This window comes from Hirundo rustica, chromosome 2, assembly GCF_015227805.2.
Source record: "Hirundo rustica isolate bHirRus1 chromosome 2, bHirRus1.pri.v3, whole genome shotgun sequence".
In the NCBI taxonomy this organism is placed as follows: Eukaryota; Metazoa; Chordata; class Aves; order Passeriformes; family Hirundinidae; genus Hirundo; species Hirundo rustica.
Window position 1 is genome coordinate 38,132,797 of NC_053451.1, and position 21,105 is coordinate 38,153,901.

Genomic DNA, 21,105 nt, shown 5'->3' on the forward strand with positions numbered 1-21,105 from the left:
GGGTTACTCTGATGAACAATCCTCATCTTCAGCTTGTAGAAAATATAGAGGGTTTCTGTTAGCTCGAATTTTCTAGGAAATTTTTGCTTGCTTTTGCTTTTTTCTACCAGCAAGCTGAAGCAAAGTTTCCATTGCTGCTGGTGGTGTTACACATTTGGATGCAGCTGGTCCTGCAAGGAGCACTCACACTAACTCAAGTCTCATCACTGTGAGCTGCCAACTGTTAAGCAGAACTGGATGTTTAAGCAGATGCAATATTTGCTCAACCTAGACTCAGCCTTGAGCATGTAAATGCTCAGAGCATGCATCTGCAGAAGGCAGAGACAGCAAGCAAACACTGTGCTACTGTTATTTGCACTCTGACTAGAATTATGGCTTTCAAGGTCAGAAGGGTGAGTTTAGATGTTAGGTTGATAAAAAGCTCTCTTCTGTTTCTAGAGAAAAGCAAGAGAATGACAAAGCCGGTATCCTATGTGCCTGCCTCTGAGTCCCCAGCCAAATGCCTCTTTACAGTCAAGTTAAATGGGGCTTAACTTCTCCAGGCAAACCAAATAGCTCAGACCTCACAGAAGTGCACTTCTATAGAAGTGCACACAGTACTTTCTAATTGCTCTACCACTGTATCCCAATACTAATTCTGAAAATAATGACATTCAGATAATTAGAAAACTAAACAGTGAGTCCAAAGATAAAAGAAATAAAGTTAGTTAAGGCAGAGCACCTGTTCACCCAAGCATAGCCTGAAAATATCATCTTAATATAACCAATATAGTGCTGTATGCTATATGAATACATTCTTATGCAAGTCAGCAATGTGAACTCCCATGACATCTCCTCAGTTGCTATCTCTGAAACCCCAAACAACAACTTAAATGTCAGCACTGTTAATTATTTCTCTACAAAGTATTTCAACAGAATATTCATTTAATGTGATTGATTCAAAAAAGAAAACCTAAAATCTACGCAACATTACAAAACTTCCAATTATCTACTACTCTTCGGTCATTACATTACATTATGACCAAAAGCAGCTTGTACAATTATTACCACATTTCGTGCCGTTGAAAACTAAAATTGTCAAACTATCATAAAATAATTCAAATTCAGGATGAAAACAAACCACAGTTTGTTTCCTGCAATCCCCTCAGACAGTACAAAGTCAAATTTATGCTTCTAGCATGTTTGTTTTTTTTTTCCTATAACTTGCCTATTTTAACCAGAATAATTTTTAATAAATTCTTATGTCAGTATGGCACCATATAGAAACTGAGGCAACTGTGGCAGGATATATAGCAACAGATGAAATGAACAGTCTCAAGTTTAACAGTCTTTTTTATAATTGCAGACAAGATCACAGACAACAGACTATTTCATTTGATAAGTAAAAACAAGTTAACCAAGTTGTATTTTTGTCTATAGAGATAGAAACCATCTACATTGCTGTCAAACCACAAAATATTTTTTATATTTTTATGCTGCACTAGGAATAACTGCAAAGGAAAGACTATGCCATACTGAAAGATGCTGCAGTACTGCTAAACACTACTTTGAGTTTCCAGAAAAATATTAGCAGCAAGCTTTAAACAAGCAATTATTCTTTTGTGTGGACAGTATCTAGAATTATACAAATAAAATTATACAACGATCTTAGGTCAAAACAACCTCCTGCAATGCTCCAGGCTTGGGTCAGAATGGCTGGAAGTGGAGCAGGACCTGGGAATGTTGGTCAATGAGTGGCTGGACATGAGCCAGCACAGTGCCAACTGGCCAAGAAGGCCAATGGCATCCTGGCCTGGATCAGCAGTGGTGTGGCCAGCAGGAGCAGGGCAGGGATTGTCCCCTGTACTTGGCACTGGTAAAGCCACACCTTGAATCCTGTGTTCAGGGCCCCTCACTGCAAGAAAGACATTGAGGGGCTGGAGTGTGTCCAGAGAAGGGCAATGGAGCTGGGGAAGGGTCTGGAGCACAAGTCCGATGAGGAAAGCTGAGGGAGCTGGGGGTGTTTAGCCTGGAGAAAAGGACTCTCAGATGGAACCTTATACTTCTCCACAACCATCTGAAAGGAGGGTGTAGCCAGGTAGGGTTCAGTCTCTCCACCCAAATAACAAGGGAGAGGACATGGGGAAATGGCCTCAAAGTTGCACCGGACAAAGTTTAGATCCTTCATTAGGAAAAATTTCCTCACTGAAAGGCTTGTCAGGCACTGGAACAGGCTGCCCAGGGAAGTGGTGGGGTCACCATCCCTGGGGGTATGTAAGAGATGCGTAGATGTGGTGTAGATGTGGGCCCATGGTTTAATGGTGGACTTCGCAGTGCTGCGTTAGAGGTTGGACTCCGTGATCTTGAATGGTCTTTTCCAACCTACATGATTCTACCACTATTTTTTGTCAATCCTTAGAGACTGACACAGAAAGGCTAAACTGTGTCACAAAACCAGGCCTAATGGCACCTTTATCTCCTCTTTGCTTTCTCCCAGAGCACTGTCCTTAATTTTCAGGTTTCCTCTTACAGGATAAATTCTTAAAATTGTCCACTCCAAGGTTTCAGCCTACAGTATGACATATCTATTGGTTTACCTGGCAAATCTTACTAAATCCAAACTGTTTCTGTTCTTTCCTTCAGTGATTTCATAAGCTGCTTAAGAAAACAGTGGTTTTCAGTTTAACTAGAAACAAAATATTTAGAAACAGTACTCTTCATCTATGTCTGTATTATGTCAGGGTTTATCACCTCCTGCCAGTAAATTAGGCACTTTCAGAATCTTCAGGCACATTTTATGCCTGTCTCATTTTCAGAGCAGAAATCCCTCCTGCAAAGGTTTTTTTTTAAATGTCATTCTTCTGTTATTGCTTACATCTTAAGGATTTTTATCATAGATTTTATTGTCTCTCAGTGACTCCTGCACAGTTCTTGATGGATGGCTTATACTCAGCTATTCCTTTTCTTTTCTGTAAATTAAGTTGGAGTGTCCATATGCATTCAAACTAACATATAGAATGCAATTAATAAAGTTTTATTGAGCTGCTATGAATCCATCACGTAAATATCAGTAAAACCATGTGGTTTCTATGCTAAAGAAATGAGTCTGTTTCTTATAAGAACTGTACTGAGCTTACTGGAACAAAATGTTCAATCAAATCTGTCATCTGAGATTTCAAAGTAACTTGTGAATATATCCTGTAAATACAATCTGTATTTAAAGTTAAATACAGAAATGCACTTAGCTTTTAACTGCTATTATATATTGCACTACAAACCCAAGATATGTTGAAGAATTCAAGTGACAAATACCTAGGAAGGATAACTAATAGGTATATAATCATTTATCACTGAAATTATATCTAAATTATGCTCCTCCTTTAACACCACCGCTTTTATTCTGCTCTGAAAATATTCTATATTGAATTGCTTATTATTGCTTTAGTATTAGAAACTTTCAACCCCTAGGTACAGAATCCAACATTTTGACTTGTTAAATTTCATCCCATTAATCAATGCCCAGTGCTCCAATCTGAGATTCCTTTGCAAGGCAGCTTCCTAGCTGATGCTTAGTTCCCCTTGTTTTTGCAGATAGATCAGTGTTGTACCTTGTCTTGTTTGACATTTGTTCACACTCTGCTGTGTACCTGCCCTGATCTACTTTCTTTTTTCTTTGTGCAGAAATACGCTTATAGCTTTCCATGAATTTTAATCTAAAAGATGATTTGAAAGTAGCTTTTTTTTTTTTGGTTGGCTGTCACAATTTGTAAGGCATGTTCTTTAAAGTCAACAAATAAGAGTTTCGAGTCTCATAAGACAAGCTCTAGTCAAGAGATTATGTGGATGAGCAAAAGCCTATAGAAAAGGTCAGCAATTTGATATGGGATTTTTTTTAATATAGTATGGGAGGTATTTAGATATACATAAGAGAGTTAGAAACACAACTCCAGCAAGTGGCAGTGGAATTGTCCTTCTAAAACACTTTGAAAATGTAGATAAGTAATTTAATTTTTTTTTTTCTGTATTTTTTTAAGTTGCCCCCCTCCTAATTCTATTTAGGCATGACAGATGGAAGTTAAATTTCTGTATAACTGATTACCACTGAGAGAGGGTAAAACAGGGAGGAAATTAAAATATATACACTGGGAATATGGCTGAAAAATTCATTTTGATTGAGCAGCTGAAAAAATGGAAATTTGCTGGCAGTTGCATTAGAAACTACTTCTAGTATATAATACTTTAAATCATCTGAAAGCTCAGTATTTAAAATAAATAACCCCAAATATCACTATTTTAAAAAAAAATCTCGAAACTATTTCAATTATAAGAAACTATATTTGAAACATTAATTTCGGGGGCTCCTTTGCAGGAGTTTAAATTCCCCGGCATTCAGGTGGTTTTAGAGTTCTGGCCCTCTGCAAAGCTCTGTGCCAAACGCAGGAAAAGACGGAGTCTTCAAGGTTACATGCTTCATTTATTAGTTCTTATCTTACAATTTTCTCAGTGTCCAAAAGATGTTTGCTGCGGCTCGGACATCTGGTGACTCCTCCTGTCTCTGGGCTGTCCTTATCTTTTATACTAATTGCTACGTATTCGATATTTACTATTTATTACCAATGTCTATCACTATTACTAAAAAGGTCATCTTTACTCTGACCCAATCCTCACTAACTACTTTGTGCCAACGTCACTGCAGAAATGGAGTGAGGGAACAAGAAGGAAGAAGAAGGAAGAAGAAGGAGACAACGCCCCAAATTCTCCATCTTGCCCCATTCACTTCAATGCCAAAAATCCCAAACCCACTGTTTTTTCACCCTGTGATATACTAAACTACTATTTTTCACACTCTTGTGGCCTGCAATGCTTCCCGCAGTGCAAGAAGCCTCTCCCATGGACTGAAATCAAATCCAATGTCTCTCTGAGCCCTGGGCTGTGGGCTGGGGTCCCAGATCCCCCTGCCCAGGTCTCTGATCCTCCAGGGCAACCAAAGGAATGCCCTGGACTCCCACACATTAACTGAATTACAGTAAGTAAATAATGAAGAAAAGTATAATGAAGTATTAAAAGTGTAATGAAGAAAATGTTTTCAGGGCTCAGAGTGCAGCAACTGGTCCCACAGCTTTCTCCTGTCATCCTGAGGGGATTAGCTACAAGGGAAAACCCTTTTTTTCTAGAATGAACAGGCAAACCTCATCAGAGAGTTCCTGTCACCTGTGCTAGGTGACCCTACCTTGGCAGGGGAGTTGGACAAAATATTCTCCAGGGGTCTATTCCAGCCCTAATAATTCAGTCATTCTGTGACTTTCCTGAAACTCTGCATATATTTTGATATTAGTCTCTTATCTAATAAATAAATAAATCCTATTTCACAGCTTGAAACAGCATTTCTGCTGACATGAAAACCACCTGCCACAGCACAGTATGGAGGCACCCAATGAAATAGATTATTCCTTAGAACTGGTATTAAAACTGCTGTTCACTTGGCTAATTTCAGTAAACATAGTAAAAAAAAACAAAGCCAAAGCTGGACATGTAGAGCACAGAAACAGACTAGCAGGTCCTGTAAGTGCTCCATGAAATTTCAGGACAGTACATACAAAGTGAATGGTACCATCCTGGTAGAAAAACTCACTGGTGTTTGAAGAGATGTAAACTCCCCCAAATTATTACTGTAAAGAGCTGAAATAGCTGTGGTTCCTAAAAGCATTTTGTTGTTCAGTAAGACAGGCTGAAGGCCACAAAAATGGAAAGACGCAAGGCCAAGGTCATTTGCCAAATAATCTGAAAATCATTTGAAGCCCTTTGACAAAAGCATAGCTAGCCATTCAGGGAGGAAAGGGTAATGTTCAGCTTTTTCATTATCGAGTAATAACAGTGCCTTAAGGGAAAGGGGAAAAAAAATAACAAAAAAAAGAGAAAACACCTTGCCTGCTGATTTCTTCAATTACGTTAAAGGAAAAGCACATGTGCTTTACCCTGGGCGAAATTTCCCCGCGGTGAAACTCACTCCAGCTTCCTTCGGCTCGAAGAAGGCACGCAGGGAGTGACCGCGGGATGCCCGCGACGCTCCCCCGGCCCGGCCCGGCCCGGCCCTCCCCCGGCCCTGCCCCGGCCCAGCCCGGCCCGGCCCGGCCCGGCCCTGCCCCGGCCCTCCCCCGGCGCCTTCCCGCTTCGCCCGGCGCCCTCTGCGTTACCGCGGCGACGGGCGGGCGCTGTGGCGGGGCGGGCGCCGGGGGTGCCCGGCTGCTGGGCTCGTACCGCGGCCACAGCGGCAGCGGCGGGCGCGGAGGGGAGAGCACGGCAGGTAACGGGAGGGGAGGGGAGGGGGCGGCCCGGGGAGTGCTGTCCGTGCCCCGGGCTCCTCCGGTGCCCGGCAAGGTGCCAAGGCTGTCCCTGTGCCTGTGTCACCCTCCAGCTGTGGATCTCCCGTGCCTAGTCCTGTGGCAGCATCACCTTATAATAACCTCCGGTGCGGGTCCCCTGTGGAGACAGCGGCCCTTTGGCAGTGTCACCTCGAGTGCCTGCTCCCTGTGGAGCTAAGGCTCAGTGCCGTGTGTCGTTGCCCAGCCGTGCGCTTGAGAGCCCCAGAGCTCTTCTCCAGGAGGAATTAGGGCTGTTTCTTGCTCCCCCGTCACCCGTAATGTTCTTGCACGCAGGCAGGCGTGCCCCACATCCTTGTGTCCTGCGGGACCCGCAGAACCGGGCTGGTCCCAGCAATAGCATGGTTCTGATCTTGCTGCCGAGGTATTTGAGGGCTGCGTGTCCCCGATTGCGTATGCCAGGCAAGGGAGTGACCAGTCAATAGGAATCCGAAATTGTGTTTGCGAGCAGTTATAGCCTGGGTGAAGGTTAATCACGGTGCTCAAAGGTACCAATGTTTGATGAACACAGCCATGGGTCTATGGAAAATTTAGATTCATGTGCTTCAGTGTCTTCCCAAATCATTGACATTGCACAACAGGGAATGATTGGATACAAATTTCCATATGAGACCCAGGGCTAGGTTCAAGTTCAGCACCGCCTCTGGTATCTCAGCGCTGCACCAAGTGCGAGAATTGCTGTCAGAGAGCTGAGCTTACTCCCGAAGTTTTTTGTCTTGCCCATTCCAGCCCGCAATTAGAGCTGCACTCTCTTATTCTTGTTGTTTGCAACGAGAAAATTCCATAATATGAAAGGAAAGTAGTTTGCGCTACTTGGCTGTGTAAATGAACGCATTTAAGAATCTGAATTACTTGATTTTTGGTCTTTTAACAGGTTAAAACGACAATCAGTGTTATGGAGGAGGACTTAGAAGTGTTCCAGGAACAAGCGGTGACTAAGTATGTAATGACTTACTGTCTTGGGAGTTGAATATATGATGGAATTGAATAATGTAGGTTTATTAAAACTGTGAAACACAAAATATTAATGATTTTGGAAGCAAACTTTTTTCTCTATTTCTTCTGCTTTCCATGCAAGCTGGAGAAGTTGCTGATAACTAAGACAAGACATCTTATTGCTTTGGCTAATACTCACTGTTTCTGTAAGTTATGTAAATGTTTTAAATATTCATACCTGAACCAGAGCAGGGAGGAATGAAAGATATGTGGGGTTGTATTAAGATGTTAAGAAATGTTATTTCAAACTTTTTTTAAAAAAAATGCACTTAAAGTTGCTAGGCTACAGCAATATAAACTTACTTATCACAGCTCTTAAAACATTAAGAATCTTGAAAACAAGATTTATTGCTAAAGCCCTAGCCTTATTTTGCACAGATAATAATTACAACTGTTCTCCCCAAGTATTAAGTGCACTTTTCATAAGAACACATATTTTTTTATTTTTACATAATCCAAGTTTAGTTCTTTTAATGATAATCAAAAAAAAAAAGTTAGCATTTAGTTATTTTAAAAAAACATGTTAGCACAAATTCTTCCTAAAAAAGTGAGAACATGAGTAAGATTTGATTTAGGACCTCATGTCATTCAGTATCTTCAAGGAACACACAAATATTAGAAGTACTTCCCCACTTAATGACTTAAACAGAATATTTATCCATCATAATTTTGTAAGTAAACTTACTAACTACTTTTCAAATTAACCAGCATAAAAGCATTTCTTAAGATAAAAGAGGGATGACCTGTCATGTCTTCTTCTGGCCCAATAAAGTTGTTAATGGGATTTAAAAGTGTGCTGTGTTGTACTGAAGAATAATGCATGCACTTTTCATGATAGATATAAATTGCTGCAGTGAAATATTCTGATCAGTGTGGTGCCTCTCCCCCTGCTCTTTTTTTTTTTTTTCTGCTTTGAGGGAATTCTTTTTTTCATATCATAGTTATATGACTTGTAAAAGTAGCCATATAAAAACTTGAATTAGAAAACCCCAAAGGTATTGCTATTCTTTGGCTACAAGTCAGAAGCCTATTTCAAGAATGCAGGATTCTGCTTTGCCTTTATTTTAATCAATATATATGAAATTTCAGGCTATTGCAATCAAATCTAGAGGAATTTGTCCCATCATAGACCATAATTCTTGCTAGCTAGTTATTTCCATTATACAAAGAACCTGCAAGAGTAGCTTAGGATACATCTTTACTGAAAGGAAACTATTTCAGTCTATGCTGACAGTATTCCAGGGATAATGCAGTGCCTTTAAAATTTGGGAAAATGGCTGAGTAATGGTGGTGAAAATCATGGCAATTACATTCCAGCTGCAAGGACTCATAAATCACAAATTATCTATCCATAGATGTGTATGATTCAGTATGGCTGAAAGCTGTTAAATAAGTTAGTTGTAGTTCTTACAATGGAACTTTGGGGTAGAAGATTCTATCATAACTAGTTTGTGTATTACCTATTTTTAGAGCAAGGTTTGCAATAATAAAATTAATTCATATTGATTGTAGAAGCTGTGGTAAACATCCAAACCTAATGAATATACTATGTAAGATTGAATAAGTTTTGCTTGTGTTTGCATAAGTATGGCCATACTTATTTTCCTATTTGTTAGCAAATGTAAATAATAAGGGAAGAAAGTATAAAGTCCAGGCAGACAGTATGAGCCAAACATTTCTTAAATCATCTGTTTTTAAATAATGACTTCATTCTAGAATGTATGGAGAATACCATTCTTCTATGTCTATTAGGAAACAATCAGAAAAAAGCAGACCTACGCAGAACTCCAAAGCAAAAGATGGATAAATAGAGCTAGAAAAGTCTAAGAAAAGTCTAACTAGTGCAAAAATCATTTGTGATAAAGAAAAAGGCCTGGAGGTGGTAAAACTTTTAATCTGGATTTTTGTCTAAATTTGGAAACATTTTGTTTTGCATGAAGATAAATAGTTATTAATGACAGTAGAATATGACTCATCTCTATTTTCACTTATATGGAGGTAGAATAAAAGGAGACTAAGAGCTTGCCTACACCACTTTAAAATGAGATAACTTTAAGTGTTTTGAGCTGTTTCAAAGTAAATGAACCAAAAAAAAAAAAAAAAAAACCACCCAAAAATCCAGCTGCCTCTTGCTGAAGTACAAGTCATTACTTCCCTGAATGACAAATCCATTCAACGCACGCATTCCGCAAACTGGTGATGCTGAATCCGCACAGGTAAAAAAACCCCATGCATCCTTCTTTGTTTATGAGAAAATTTGTTCTTTGTGTGTTTGTTTACATGATATCTTATTAAACAAAAGAAACTACTGCATTCCACATCCAGTGACCAAAATAGATTCTCATGACTGTGGTGCCATGTAATTGGCTATATTCTGAGGGGGCTAATTAGCACTCTTTTCAAAACACTAGTGGACTAAAGCAATAGTTATTGCTGCCAGTAGCACCTCTCTGTCAGTGGGTGGAGATGACTGCAGATCAGTGCTCAATACCAGGGCCTTGGTACAGAGTAGTTTTGGTAGTCGAACAGCAGCAGTAACCTGCAACTTCACGTACAGATTTCCTTTTACAGCTGCAAGTGTGCTTAAAGGATCCAGGTAAGGAATTAGAGGAAGTGAAGATAGACTGAGAAGCTCTTTCAGAAGGAATTTTTCTTTCAACAGCTCCCTTTTATGTAATGATGGCTCTAGGTTCAAGAAGCATGCAAGAATCGTTAAGAGAAATTTTTTTAGCAACAAATGCAGAATTCCCCATGTGCAGGAAGATCTGAAAGAGTCAGGTGAAATTTAAGAGTGAAGGGTGTCAGCCATGGTGGATCTGAAAAGGTAACCTGATGATCTAGGCTAGAAGTTGTGTTTTTACTTGCATAACAATATTTAGGTTAACCATGTGACACACAATAAATCAAGTACCTGTTTCTGGAGGCTGAAATCACCTAGCTGAGTCATTGCTGGTGGTTCACCAAAGTGTTGCCATGTGACATTCAAGGAGGCTGGAAGTGCACAGGTCTTTACAGCAGCATCAAGAGAAAGGTAGTCCTGATGTAGCAGGTAGACCTGATAAAGCAGTATCACTTTATCCTCTGTTTTCAAAATCCCATTTTATATTCCACCCAGAGGCAATCAAAGTTTACCCATCATTAATGCTACTTTTGAGATGGGTTCCAGGCACTTGGGAAGGAGGTGTTTTTTGTTTTTAGAGACATACATCACTTGCTTGCATTTTAGTTATTGTCATTGTATGATTCGTATTAAATTTTAAAATGGCACTGCCAACAGTGCCAGCATTAAAAAGTCATTAAGATTTATGTCTGCATAAGCCCTTCCAAGCTTAACATTGATCCTGTTACAGTTTCAAGGATTTGTGGATGTAAAAGAAGTTTTGAAGAATTTAACTTTTAAAAAAATTATGCTAAGTTTTAATATGATATTAAAAATCTAAAAAATTCAGTCAAATTTCCTGTAATAATTATCAAAACAAGTGATGTGCACAATTTAAGGACCAAAAAACCAAAAAAAGTGATAAACCCATATCCACATTAAGGAACTGTATTTTCAGTTTTGGTGCAGTCAAAAGTTAAGCACGCAGGCAAACTCAAGACTGATGAGGTGAGGTTCCACCTAGACTTGAAGGCATCATTGAACTTTCCCATTTCTTTCTTTCTGTTGTTGAAAGGTGGTTAGTTTGATCGCAATTTAAAATAGAATTGTGGCAATGTAAATAAAGATTTGTGTTCTCACTTATTCTTTGTTTGAAAAAAAAAATCTCTTTATGTTTTTAGAGCTACTCCATGTGAAGCTGAACTTCAGGAATTAGTGCATCAAATTGACATCATGGTAAACAGAAAGCAAGTAGAATGGGAAAGAAAGATGAGAGCTTTGGAAGCAAAGATGGATATCCAGGATCAAGAATTAGCAAGTACCCAAAGCAAACTGGATCAAAAAGGTCAAGAGGTATTTAGGAATATCACATTCTATAAAGAAAGTATTTATTCTGGTAGCTTCTTATTAGTATGCTTTAAATTCTCTTTAAGAAGAGTGTTTGTTTTATCATGTAAAAATACCAAACACCACTTAAAGGTCACTAATTATCCTTAGTGTTTTGTTTTAAAGTGTGCTTCTGTTCTGAAAAGTGATTGTAAAAATGTCATTGAAAATCTCATATTTCTTCTATTTCTCTAAAGTCTACATCAAATATTCTCGGGTTAGCCGTAAAAAGATAATTTGATGCTTTTTCTAAATGCCAGCACTTCTCATTTCATCAGAAATTTTAAATGGAAGAATGCAATTCAAATAGGTTCCCAAAATTATGTCTTTTTTGCTCTTTTTATACCTGATTTTTAATATTTTACATGATATATCTTTGTATAATAATTTTATTCATTTAGTATACCTGATGTTGTCTGACTTCACAGTCTTTTCTGCTGAATAATTATTCGGAAGCATCAAGAAATCCTTGCATAGCATTCAGTTCTAGTTCAAGCCAGCTGAATTTAGGTGTTTACAGGAGGGCATCCTTATGTGAATTAAGTGGCTAAATTGCCTGTGGGGATTTTGAAAATGGAGTGTCTTTCCCTAATGAGCAGCTAGGAAATTGCCCTTAGTCCCTGCAGTCAGAGGAACCAAGAGAATTCAAGTAGCCAATCCTCAAAGCATCAATGCATTTGCTGTACAGAGACATTATCTGAAATACTTATGCATATTCTACCAAGCTTCCAGCTGCCTTCTCCAGAAAAGCACAGGTGCCATGTATGTTCTCTGTCATATTTCTCAGGTCTCTGTGAAACTCAGTTATATCACAAATGGCACTGCATTTAGGGAGCTGAAATGAGTCTACAGTGTCTTCTGGTAGTTTGTACATAAATACTGGAAGGTAATTTGTATCATTTTATAAGCCATGCAAGGAAAATTTTCACAATGGGGAACAGCATAGTTGGGTTAAAAAAGCTTTCAGAAATGGTCTTTCATGGCAGATTTGTATTATGATTAAATCATATTAAATCAATCAGCATGCAATGAGATTTTTTACTATAAAATCCCTAATTTGATGTTGACGCAATCTGGGTCTGTGGTATGCAGTTTTATTATCAAGTTACTGAATTAATACTTATTTTTAATATCTCTCCTTTAAGCAGTGGTCTTCTTTCAAAGTTTCAAATTACTTTCCCAAAAATCACGTATTTTGAAAAATGTCAGAGAAGGTACATTTGAATGCTTATTTTAACTTTAGGTGGGACTGCTTCAACAAGAATTGGAAAACTTACAGAAAACTAAAAATGAAATGGCTCAGAGTTATGAAACTCAGCTTCAAGCACTGAAATCTCAAGTAAGAAAAATGTCAGTTTCATTATTTTGTGATTGCAGTATGAAAAACTATCTCATGCTAAATTGTATAGATGTCATTATGGATTTGGGAAAGATGAATCGTGTCGTACAAATGATGATGACTAAGGCTTCCTACCAGGCTCCATTATGATTCATGTACTGTAGTTTTGAAACTCTTTGGATGGATTTTGATGTGGATGTGACATCTGTTATGAAGACATACTTGATTTCCTAAATTCAGACTAATAAACTAAAGCCTTGGTGAATAAATAAAATAGGTAATTGGATTCGTGCTAATATGAGTCTGATGCACGACAGGGATTTTAAGATTTATACTGTGCTTATCATGTCTTTGCTATACCTTTTTCTGGTTTTAGTTTCCCTGATTTCCTCAACTGTTTAAGTGGCCTGATAGCTTTCCATAAGGTATAGATTTCTATTGTATCAAAACTGGAGTAACCCACATTAATGATGTTGGGAGTTTGTTCTGACTTTATTTCTGAGTGTTCTTGCAGCCCAGAAAGCCACTTGCATCCCAGACTGCATAAAAAGAAATGTGGCCGGCGAATTGAGGGAGGTTGTTCTCCCCCTCTTTTCTGTGCTGGTGAGGCCCCACCTGCAGTGCCGTGTCCAGCTCTGAGGTCCCCAGTACAAGAAAGACTTGGACCTGTTGGAACAACACAAGAGGAGGCCACAAAAAAGATCAGAGGGATCTGGATGATCTCTCCAGTGAAGACAGGCTGAGAGAAAGGACAAGGGGTTTGAACTGAATGAGTGCAGATTTAGACTGCACCTGAGGAACAATTTATTGGTTTTTTTCAGTGAGATGATGAGGCATTGGAACAGGTTGCCCAGAGAAGTTGTGGATGCCCCATTCCTGGAAGTGTTCAAGGCCAGACTGGATGGGGCTTCGAGCAAACTGGTGTAATGGAAGGTGTCCCTGTTTATGGCAGGGGAATTGGACTAGATGATCTTTTAAAGGTTCCTTTCAACCCAAGCCATTCTATGGTTTTATGATTTAGTTTGACTGTGCAAGAACCTGCGTTTTTGTTTCTTCAGTATTTTCTACTCCGATCCTGAATCTAAATTCTTAGCAAATTTGAGTTGATTCCGTTTCTCAGATTTTAACAACTAAGGTACAAAACTCTGCATTATTTTTCTGCTACTTTTCTGTTCCCTTCACTGGATTCTCCTACCAGAAACTTAATTCAGAATTTCCAGTCACCACATTTACTATGTAGTGATGTCACATTGCATAAATTGGATATCACTATTTTCATTTAGAAGTAATAATACACCTGAGTCCATCAAATTAACAAATGTATTACTTATTTTACATGTTATGTTGTCTTTAATTTATATTTTCTTTTACACTTGAAAATGGAATTTGGAAAGGGTACTGTAAATAGGCAGTGAATGCTTTGGTTGTTTTGTAATTAACACTTTTAATCATATGGGAAAGTAGCTAGAAATAAAAGCTTGTTTATAATTTGCACAAATTACGGAAAAGCACCGTCTTAGCATGATCATTGTGAGGATAAACATCGCACAATGGAAAAGAGTGTGACATTTTTTGCATAAGTAGTAAGGTATCTTCAGCAATGCAGAACTATCCTCAAAAATACAGTAGAGCTCTCTTTTCTTTATAACATTTACTGCAATATTTTTCTCTTCTTAATTATTTTTTTTTATCCCATGCTTAAAATGCTTTGGTTTATGTTACTTGTTGTTGCTAATATCTTCACTGAAATTGAACCTTCTGAAATTGAACCTTCTGAAATTGAAAGTCCAGGCCATTTTTCATAAATATTTTTATTTTGGAGTTTTTAATTAGCCGACAAGTCCTTTACAAGTCCTTTCCATGGGCAAATGAGACCTGTTTTTCCTTTTATTTTTTTAAAGAAGCTGACATTTTCTAACCTACAAGCTTTTGTCTTTAAACCTGGTTATATTTCTTGTCCAAATTCTCCTTTTTTGTTACCACTCAGACCACTTAACCTTTCTTTGAGTTTCTTGATTACTTCTTCTTCTATCTTTATGCAAAAACTTTGGATTTCTAGCTCTTAAAAATATAATCACCTTCCCAACCCATGTCTCCGAACATTTCATTCTCTCTCAGTCATGCTATTTATTTTTCTAAATGTTCCAGCGCTGATGACATTTGCATTTAATTTTCCAGTTCCCTTTCCTCTCCTTTGACCAAACCATACTTCTTCATGAAATATCCACCTCGTTCACCTTGACTGAAAAAGAAAACTGTTAAATACCTGTGTTAAGGGTCCTGCCTTGATTCTCTATGTGATAAACAGAAGTCTGTGTGTCAGACTTCTGTTTATCACAATTCCTAGTACCTATGCTAGACAGTTGGACTGTCCCACTCTGCTCCTCCAACTTTTGCCACATCTCCTTTCCTGAATGACAGTGCTGCAGTGTCTGCAATGGAATGGCTTTAACGTCCCCAGTTCTCAGCTTCACAAACTCACGTGTAAAATGTAGGCCTTCTGTAACAATATTAATCTTTGGCTTATCCCCTTTAATTCCCTTCTTTCGGTTCTTATTCTCCCTTGGAATTTATACCACCTTCTAAACTGTAGAATTTTATGAGCTACAATTTAGTTTTGCATAAATTGACTGTTACTATTTACCAATAGCATTGTATCTTTCTCTACAGAGTATTCTTAAAAGCCATCCCAAGATTTGTTCCTTCCTAATCTCGGTAGAAATAGAAGGGTTCACTTTTTCTAGCTATCAGAATGCTAGGCTATTCAGAACTAATTTCTTTTCTGTGGTCCTGTGTGCTTTTTACCCTTGGTACTGCTGAAACCAGCTGTTTAATGAGCAGTGTTCCCTCTGAATTGATTGTGTGCCTGTTGAATGCAGTAAAACCTATATTTTTCTTGTATTATGGTATATAATTCCTGGTATGTAACCTGAAACTCCTAGGCCACACTGTTGTATTCATTCAAACATGCAGCATTTTGTCTTAACTAAATAGCAAAAACTTTTGAGATTCATCTGCATATACTTTGATCTTTGATTTTTTTTTTTGTATTAATGTCTAGTAGTTATTATTCTCACTTTGCAAGTGATGGAAAAATGCCTCTTCTCTTTTTTTTTTTTTTTTTTTTTTTTTTTTGACATGCACAACATGCGAATAGAACAACTTGGACTTTTTAAAGCAAAAATCTGACCTTAAATGGAAGGATTTTTGGCTTTTAGTCTAATTTCCAGTCATCATAACATCCAGATTATAATTTGTCTTTAATATCCTTTTAATATCCTACTGTCGTTAAATATCTAAGACTCAAACTAAATGTTCTCATTTTGGCCACTCTGTTCCATTTTAGACTGATTTACTGAACTGTTGGATCCTATATTTCCTAGCCTTTTTAGCATAAACATTCCAATACCTTTCTTATCTGAATTTAGTTTTCCCAGGCAGTTCACATATGCCATAATATATTCAAGAGCAAAACTGTTATTTGAAAAACGCTATCTTTCTTCCAAGGTCAATGAGTTCCATGTTGTTTGAGCCTGGATACTTTGACTCCTTTTAAATATTTTATCTTAACTCTGTTCTCTAGCAAAGTCAATTTCCAATATAGGCAGCTTCACTGCAAGACTTTTGATTTAGTTTTGAAGGTGATAACTCAGCTCTGTATGCCCATGTTAGAGGGTTGCTATTCAGACATTCAAAGTTGGTGAAATCTATGCCTGGGCCTCTTTATATCATGAAACTTTCTGATCCAGGACAATCTGTCTTCTTGTCATCTTTTCAATTATTTTTTGCAGTCCCATATTATGATTCTCAACTTCATCTCAAATGTGTTTGTGAAGTTTCCAGATTATTTTTTAAATTTGTTTCTGTTCTGTATCTTTTCTGGACTTCTTTCGCCATGTTTGTTATCTGAACAGACCTCAATTGCTCATTCAGTGTTGGCTCAACAGGATTCCATTCCATCTCTAAACAGTAGTTCACTTTGAGCTGTTAACAAAACTGAGATTTTTGGATTTTTTTGGGTATACGAAGAACTGTATGTGAGAGTCAGATTTTTTTAAGTCATATATACTTAAATGTAAAGGAACTAAGCAACAAGAGACATGATCAGTATTTACTGTAAGCTTCTTTTCTGTACAATATTCTTCCCTAAGTTCTTTCACTCGGTTTTCCTCAAGACTGTATTTTTAGTGTTTCCTTTATCAATATCCTTGGGTTTGCTTTTTTTTTTTTTTTCAAAACCAAATGTACATATTCCTACCAAACAGTATCACTTTTCTGTATCAAATCTGTTGGCAGGTGCTAGACAGACCCTTTATTTTGTGCAGCGTAGTGAACTGATGTGAAAGCTGTCTGTTTTTGTGGAGAGGCTCATCCTTCTCCTGGTACCTTTTCTTCTGTGCCTCTGACTCCTAAGCCAGGCTTTCATGATGACATCAGTAGGCAGTGTCTGCTGTCTATTTAGTGTCTAATTTTGAGACCCACACAATGATACCTGAAGAGTGCTCTCATCACACACATAACATTTCAACAATTTTTGGCATGAGAAAGAAACATGTAAGTTTAGAGTACATGAATGATAATCTTTCACTGGCTAGTGAAGCACCCTTTAAAAATGTCAACACAAGATGGCAGTAAACAAGTATAGAACATTCCATATGAGCGCTGTAGAGGAAATGACTCTGTGGGTGACAAGTGCCATGGAGAACTGCAGCAGAATTAAGTAGCTGTCAAATGAACCTATTTGAACAGTTAGTTAACATTTCTATAAGACCTTAGTCTTTGTTCATCTGTGATAACTTTATTAATTGATTTTTGTTGCATTGATTAAATATTTAGAATGCTAAAACTGCAGTTGGTGATTCTAGTTTAAAGAAAACTTTGGCCATGTGATCATCCTTGATAGATTCTGCATGTTCAACTCTACTTTTTTTCATAGTTCTCAAAGTTGACACATAGTTATGAAAAGCTACAGTCACATCAGTTAAAACAAAAATACCTCAAAAGTAGAGAAAAATGTGAGGAAAACCTGGAGACATCATCTGACCCTAGGAATTTATATGTGAAACTGGAGGTAAGAATAGTTTCTCATTATATTTTAATTTTAATATGCTTCTAGAATTAATCTTTGATTTAAAATCATAAGCTTTATTTCATTCATAATTCTACCAAAATTATATAATTGTCTTGTTTGGGTAAGAATTGTTCTTAGTTTTAATATTATTTAATACCAATATTTTTTTGTAAGTGTAGGTATAGATTAATTTTACTGTTTTCCTGAGGAATACATGTGTACTGGATAACACAATCTCTTGAGGCATGAGAGCTTGTACATAATATGCAGGATACTGTCACACAATACCTACCATTAACTCAAGTTTTATAGACCTCAGGACAACCTTGACCACATCAGGCTACATAGAAAAAAGGATTTAGGATTGGAAAACTGCTTGTTACACATACATCTTGTCAGCACCCATATGCCAGAGGCAATCCATGACCTTGACCTCAATGCTTGATTTCCCTAGGCAATGTATGAGGAAGGATTAGGCATTTAAAAATACATCCTCCAGAATCCAGCATACTGACTAGGGGACTAGATAATAGATGCTGAGGACAGGGTTCAGTCATATTCCCTATCCCTTTGGACACAGGCTGGATTTTAGTGGACTTACTCTTGAATACAGGAAGACACTGATTTTTATTCATAATTCCCAGTCTAGACTTCTTAGAGCTTACTTTATGATCTGCAGAATAATCAGGTATTTATTAGACCAACAGGAAAGTTAGGCAAGATAGAGAACTTGTAGAGGGTTTGCCTGCAAGTAGTGTCTTTTTTTCAAATACTCCTCTGGCTGCATTCACTGGGGCAGAAAATGATTTCCAGTATTATTTCTTACAATTGAGCAATATAATCCCCAGGTATGCTAATTTTTGCTGCTTCTTGTTTACCTATCCAATAAATCTCCTGATATCCTGAGCAAAATGAAGCAACTTCAAAAGGAAGAATTCAGGAGCCTATTGAAAAATAACATTTATCTGTTAGGTAGAAAACTAACATGGGAAGATTATACTTCAGGTTCTGTCTTGAGAGATTTTTACACCGAGTCCTCCACTTATGGGAAGAACAGTCTAATCAGTAATCTGATGAAGCATAGGATGATCACAAAATTCATATTTTCTCTGTCCATCCTTTGTGAAGAGCATAATGAAGTAGTGTGGGCTCCACCTGCTTACTGGGCTGGGTGCTGTAGGAAAAGCAAGGAGAGTGGTACCAGTTGATATGGGAGCTGCTTGCCCAGCTACTAAGCATTGAGAGTTACACATTTATGATGTAGATGATTTGGACACTTTGAGGACTTTGCAGTCAAGAAATTCAGCTTAGTAGATTTTAAGTAGTTTCCTGCTTTTAACCCAAATTAAGCAGGGTCTTAGGATCGGTATTTTGAACTTGCCTTTTATGTTATTCTATAAGATATAGGACCAACTTTTGCAACCTCTGGCTTCCTGTATCTACATAGACACATCCCAGCTCTACATGATGTTTGCTGTCTCTTCCACATGGAAGTTCTCACCATCAGAAAAGCTACAATGCTTTGGATTGCAGCATAGCTGCCAACATCAGCTAGTACAAGAATAATAAATGGGTTGCACATCTATCATTGATGTATCACTACCGTCAGCTAATTTGGGAATAACCTTACTCAAGATCAAAATGTGAAAATAATGTAAGACAATGCTATAATTTGATTAATTATGCAGTATGAAAAATGAGTGCTTGGAACGTATTCAGCAAATTTGAGTATTCAGGAAATAATTACTGTGGTGAAAATCTACTAAACTCAGCAGTGCTTTAGTAAAGCCTTGAACCTGCAGTCCTCATTAAGTAGTCTGAAACTCCATTTGTATCATGTTTGATAAAATAGGAAGATGCTTATTTTTTAAATGCTAAAGCAGATGTTAGGAAAGCTATGAAAGAAGATTTGTATTAATCTATTTTGAGAAATAGTTGGGGTTTTTTCAGTAGCAAAAAACCCCGTTATTGTTTTAAATTTGGGGAACATGCCAGTTTAGCTTAATTATAAAATATCATCTCTCTTTTTGGAACAATATTTCCATTCATTTTCAATATATAAATCTGTGTACTGTTATTTTGCTAAATTTTCAAACTAAAAGAGCAACAGCTCTAGTAACTGAAGTTCTGCTTATTTTTAGGATACTGCCTTTAAAATGTATTTGTGAACATATAAGGTTTGGCATGAGTTAAAAGCAAATTTAAATACACTATAAATATGAAAGTAAGTGCAAATACAAAAAACAATATTAGAGAAATCTAATATAATAAAATTTCTTAAACAGTTTTTTTTGTTAAACTAGATGAACTCAGAACCCGAAGCAGCAATTTTAAAGAGAGCAAGAAATAAAATTTATTCAATGTAGCTGTTGTCCCATTAAAAACAAAGGTGAAAAGAGAGCACTCTTTATTTGAATATTAAGGATTTGATTCCCTGCTGATGATCCTGCTCAACACTGATGTAGCTTTAAAGTCACAGGAACTATTATCCAATAAAATGTGTGTATCATAGTAATAACTTTTATTCAATTACTGTGTTTGCACTCATGGTTCTCAGATCAATAGCCCTTAAGACTGTTTTTACTCTGGTGCAGATAACTGGATGTCTGGTCTATAGAATTGTTCCTTTTTTAACTTCTTTCCAAAATTATGTATTAATTTTAAAAATTAGATATTTCTTAGAACTACACACATTACAAAATTGTTTAGATTGAGGAAAATAGATATTTTCTCTATGTTTACTAGCCTTGTTTTGCGGTCTTTCAGGAATTTAAGGCAAAATCACAAGAATGGGAGAAGAATGGGACAACCTGTGAAAATAACCCTGTTTATGTAGATATGCAACCAAAATTATTGCCTGAGAAATGTAATTTACTTCAGGTAAAATTCCTACATTCCTGCTCTAGGGAGAAAATGAACTCTTTACTCAGCTAGAGCTTACTTTAACTTAATTTTTAAAAACAAAGCCTACAGTGAATCTTAAAATGCATGTCTATATTGGTAGTGAATATATGGCAAGGCAGAACCATACTGGAAGATCTAATGATACATGCAGTTATTTTAATTTAATTTTTCTCATGGAAATGAGAACATTAATAAGGATCATTATGAAAATTATAACATTTCTTTAAAAAAAAATCCAAACAATTACAAAAAACAGTGAGTGTCCCTTTTTACTTTTTAAGGGTATTACAGAGATACTTTTCCATGCTATTTACTAATATGCAATTAATTGTGACAAGTTATTAAAAAGTGTCTTATCAAGTAATGCCATTATGGTGTTGATGCAAGTATAAAGTTCCTTCAAATCTGATAGCCTTCATTTTTTTGAAGATCTTAAAATTACACTAGTATC

The 21,105-nt window shown here is 37.1% G+C and overlaps 1 protein-coding gene across 4 annotated transcripts in view; it reads left to right on the forward strand.

Moving 5' to 3' along the window:
- Positions 1-6,230: 6,230 nt before the first annotated feature.
- The window catches only part of DEUP1 (deuterosome assembly protein 1), a 41,163-nt gene continuing 26,288 nt past the window's right edge, over positions 6,231-21,105 (forward strand). For 3 of the 4 annotated variants that reach the window (XM_058419314.1, XM_040056096.2, XM_040056099.2), the window contains exons 1-6: positions 6,271-6,283; positions 7,234-7,298; positions 11,136-11,307; positions 12,584-12,679; positions 17,616-17,750; positions 20,517-20,630. In XM_058419314.1, coding sequence (XP_058275297.1) covers positions 7,255-7,298; positions 11,136-11,307; positions 12,584-12,679; positions 17,616-17,750; positions 20,517-20,630 — 561 coding nt within the window. In that variant the 5' untranslated portion in view covers positions 6,271-6,283; positions 7,234-7,254. Of the gene's footprint in view, positions 6,284-7,233; positions 7,299-7,437; positions 7,502-11,135; positions 11,308-12,583; positions 12,680-17,615; positions 17,751-20,516; positions 20,631-21,105 lie in introns of all 4 variants that reach the window. The other variant, XM_040056097.2, reaches the window with a different exon arrangement.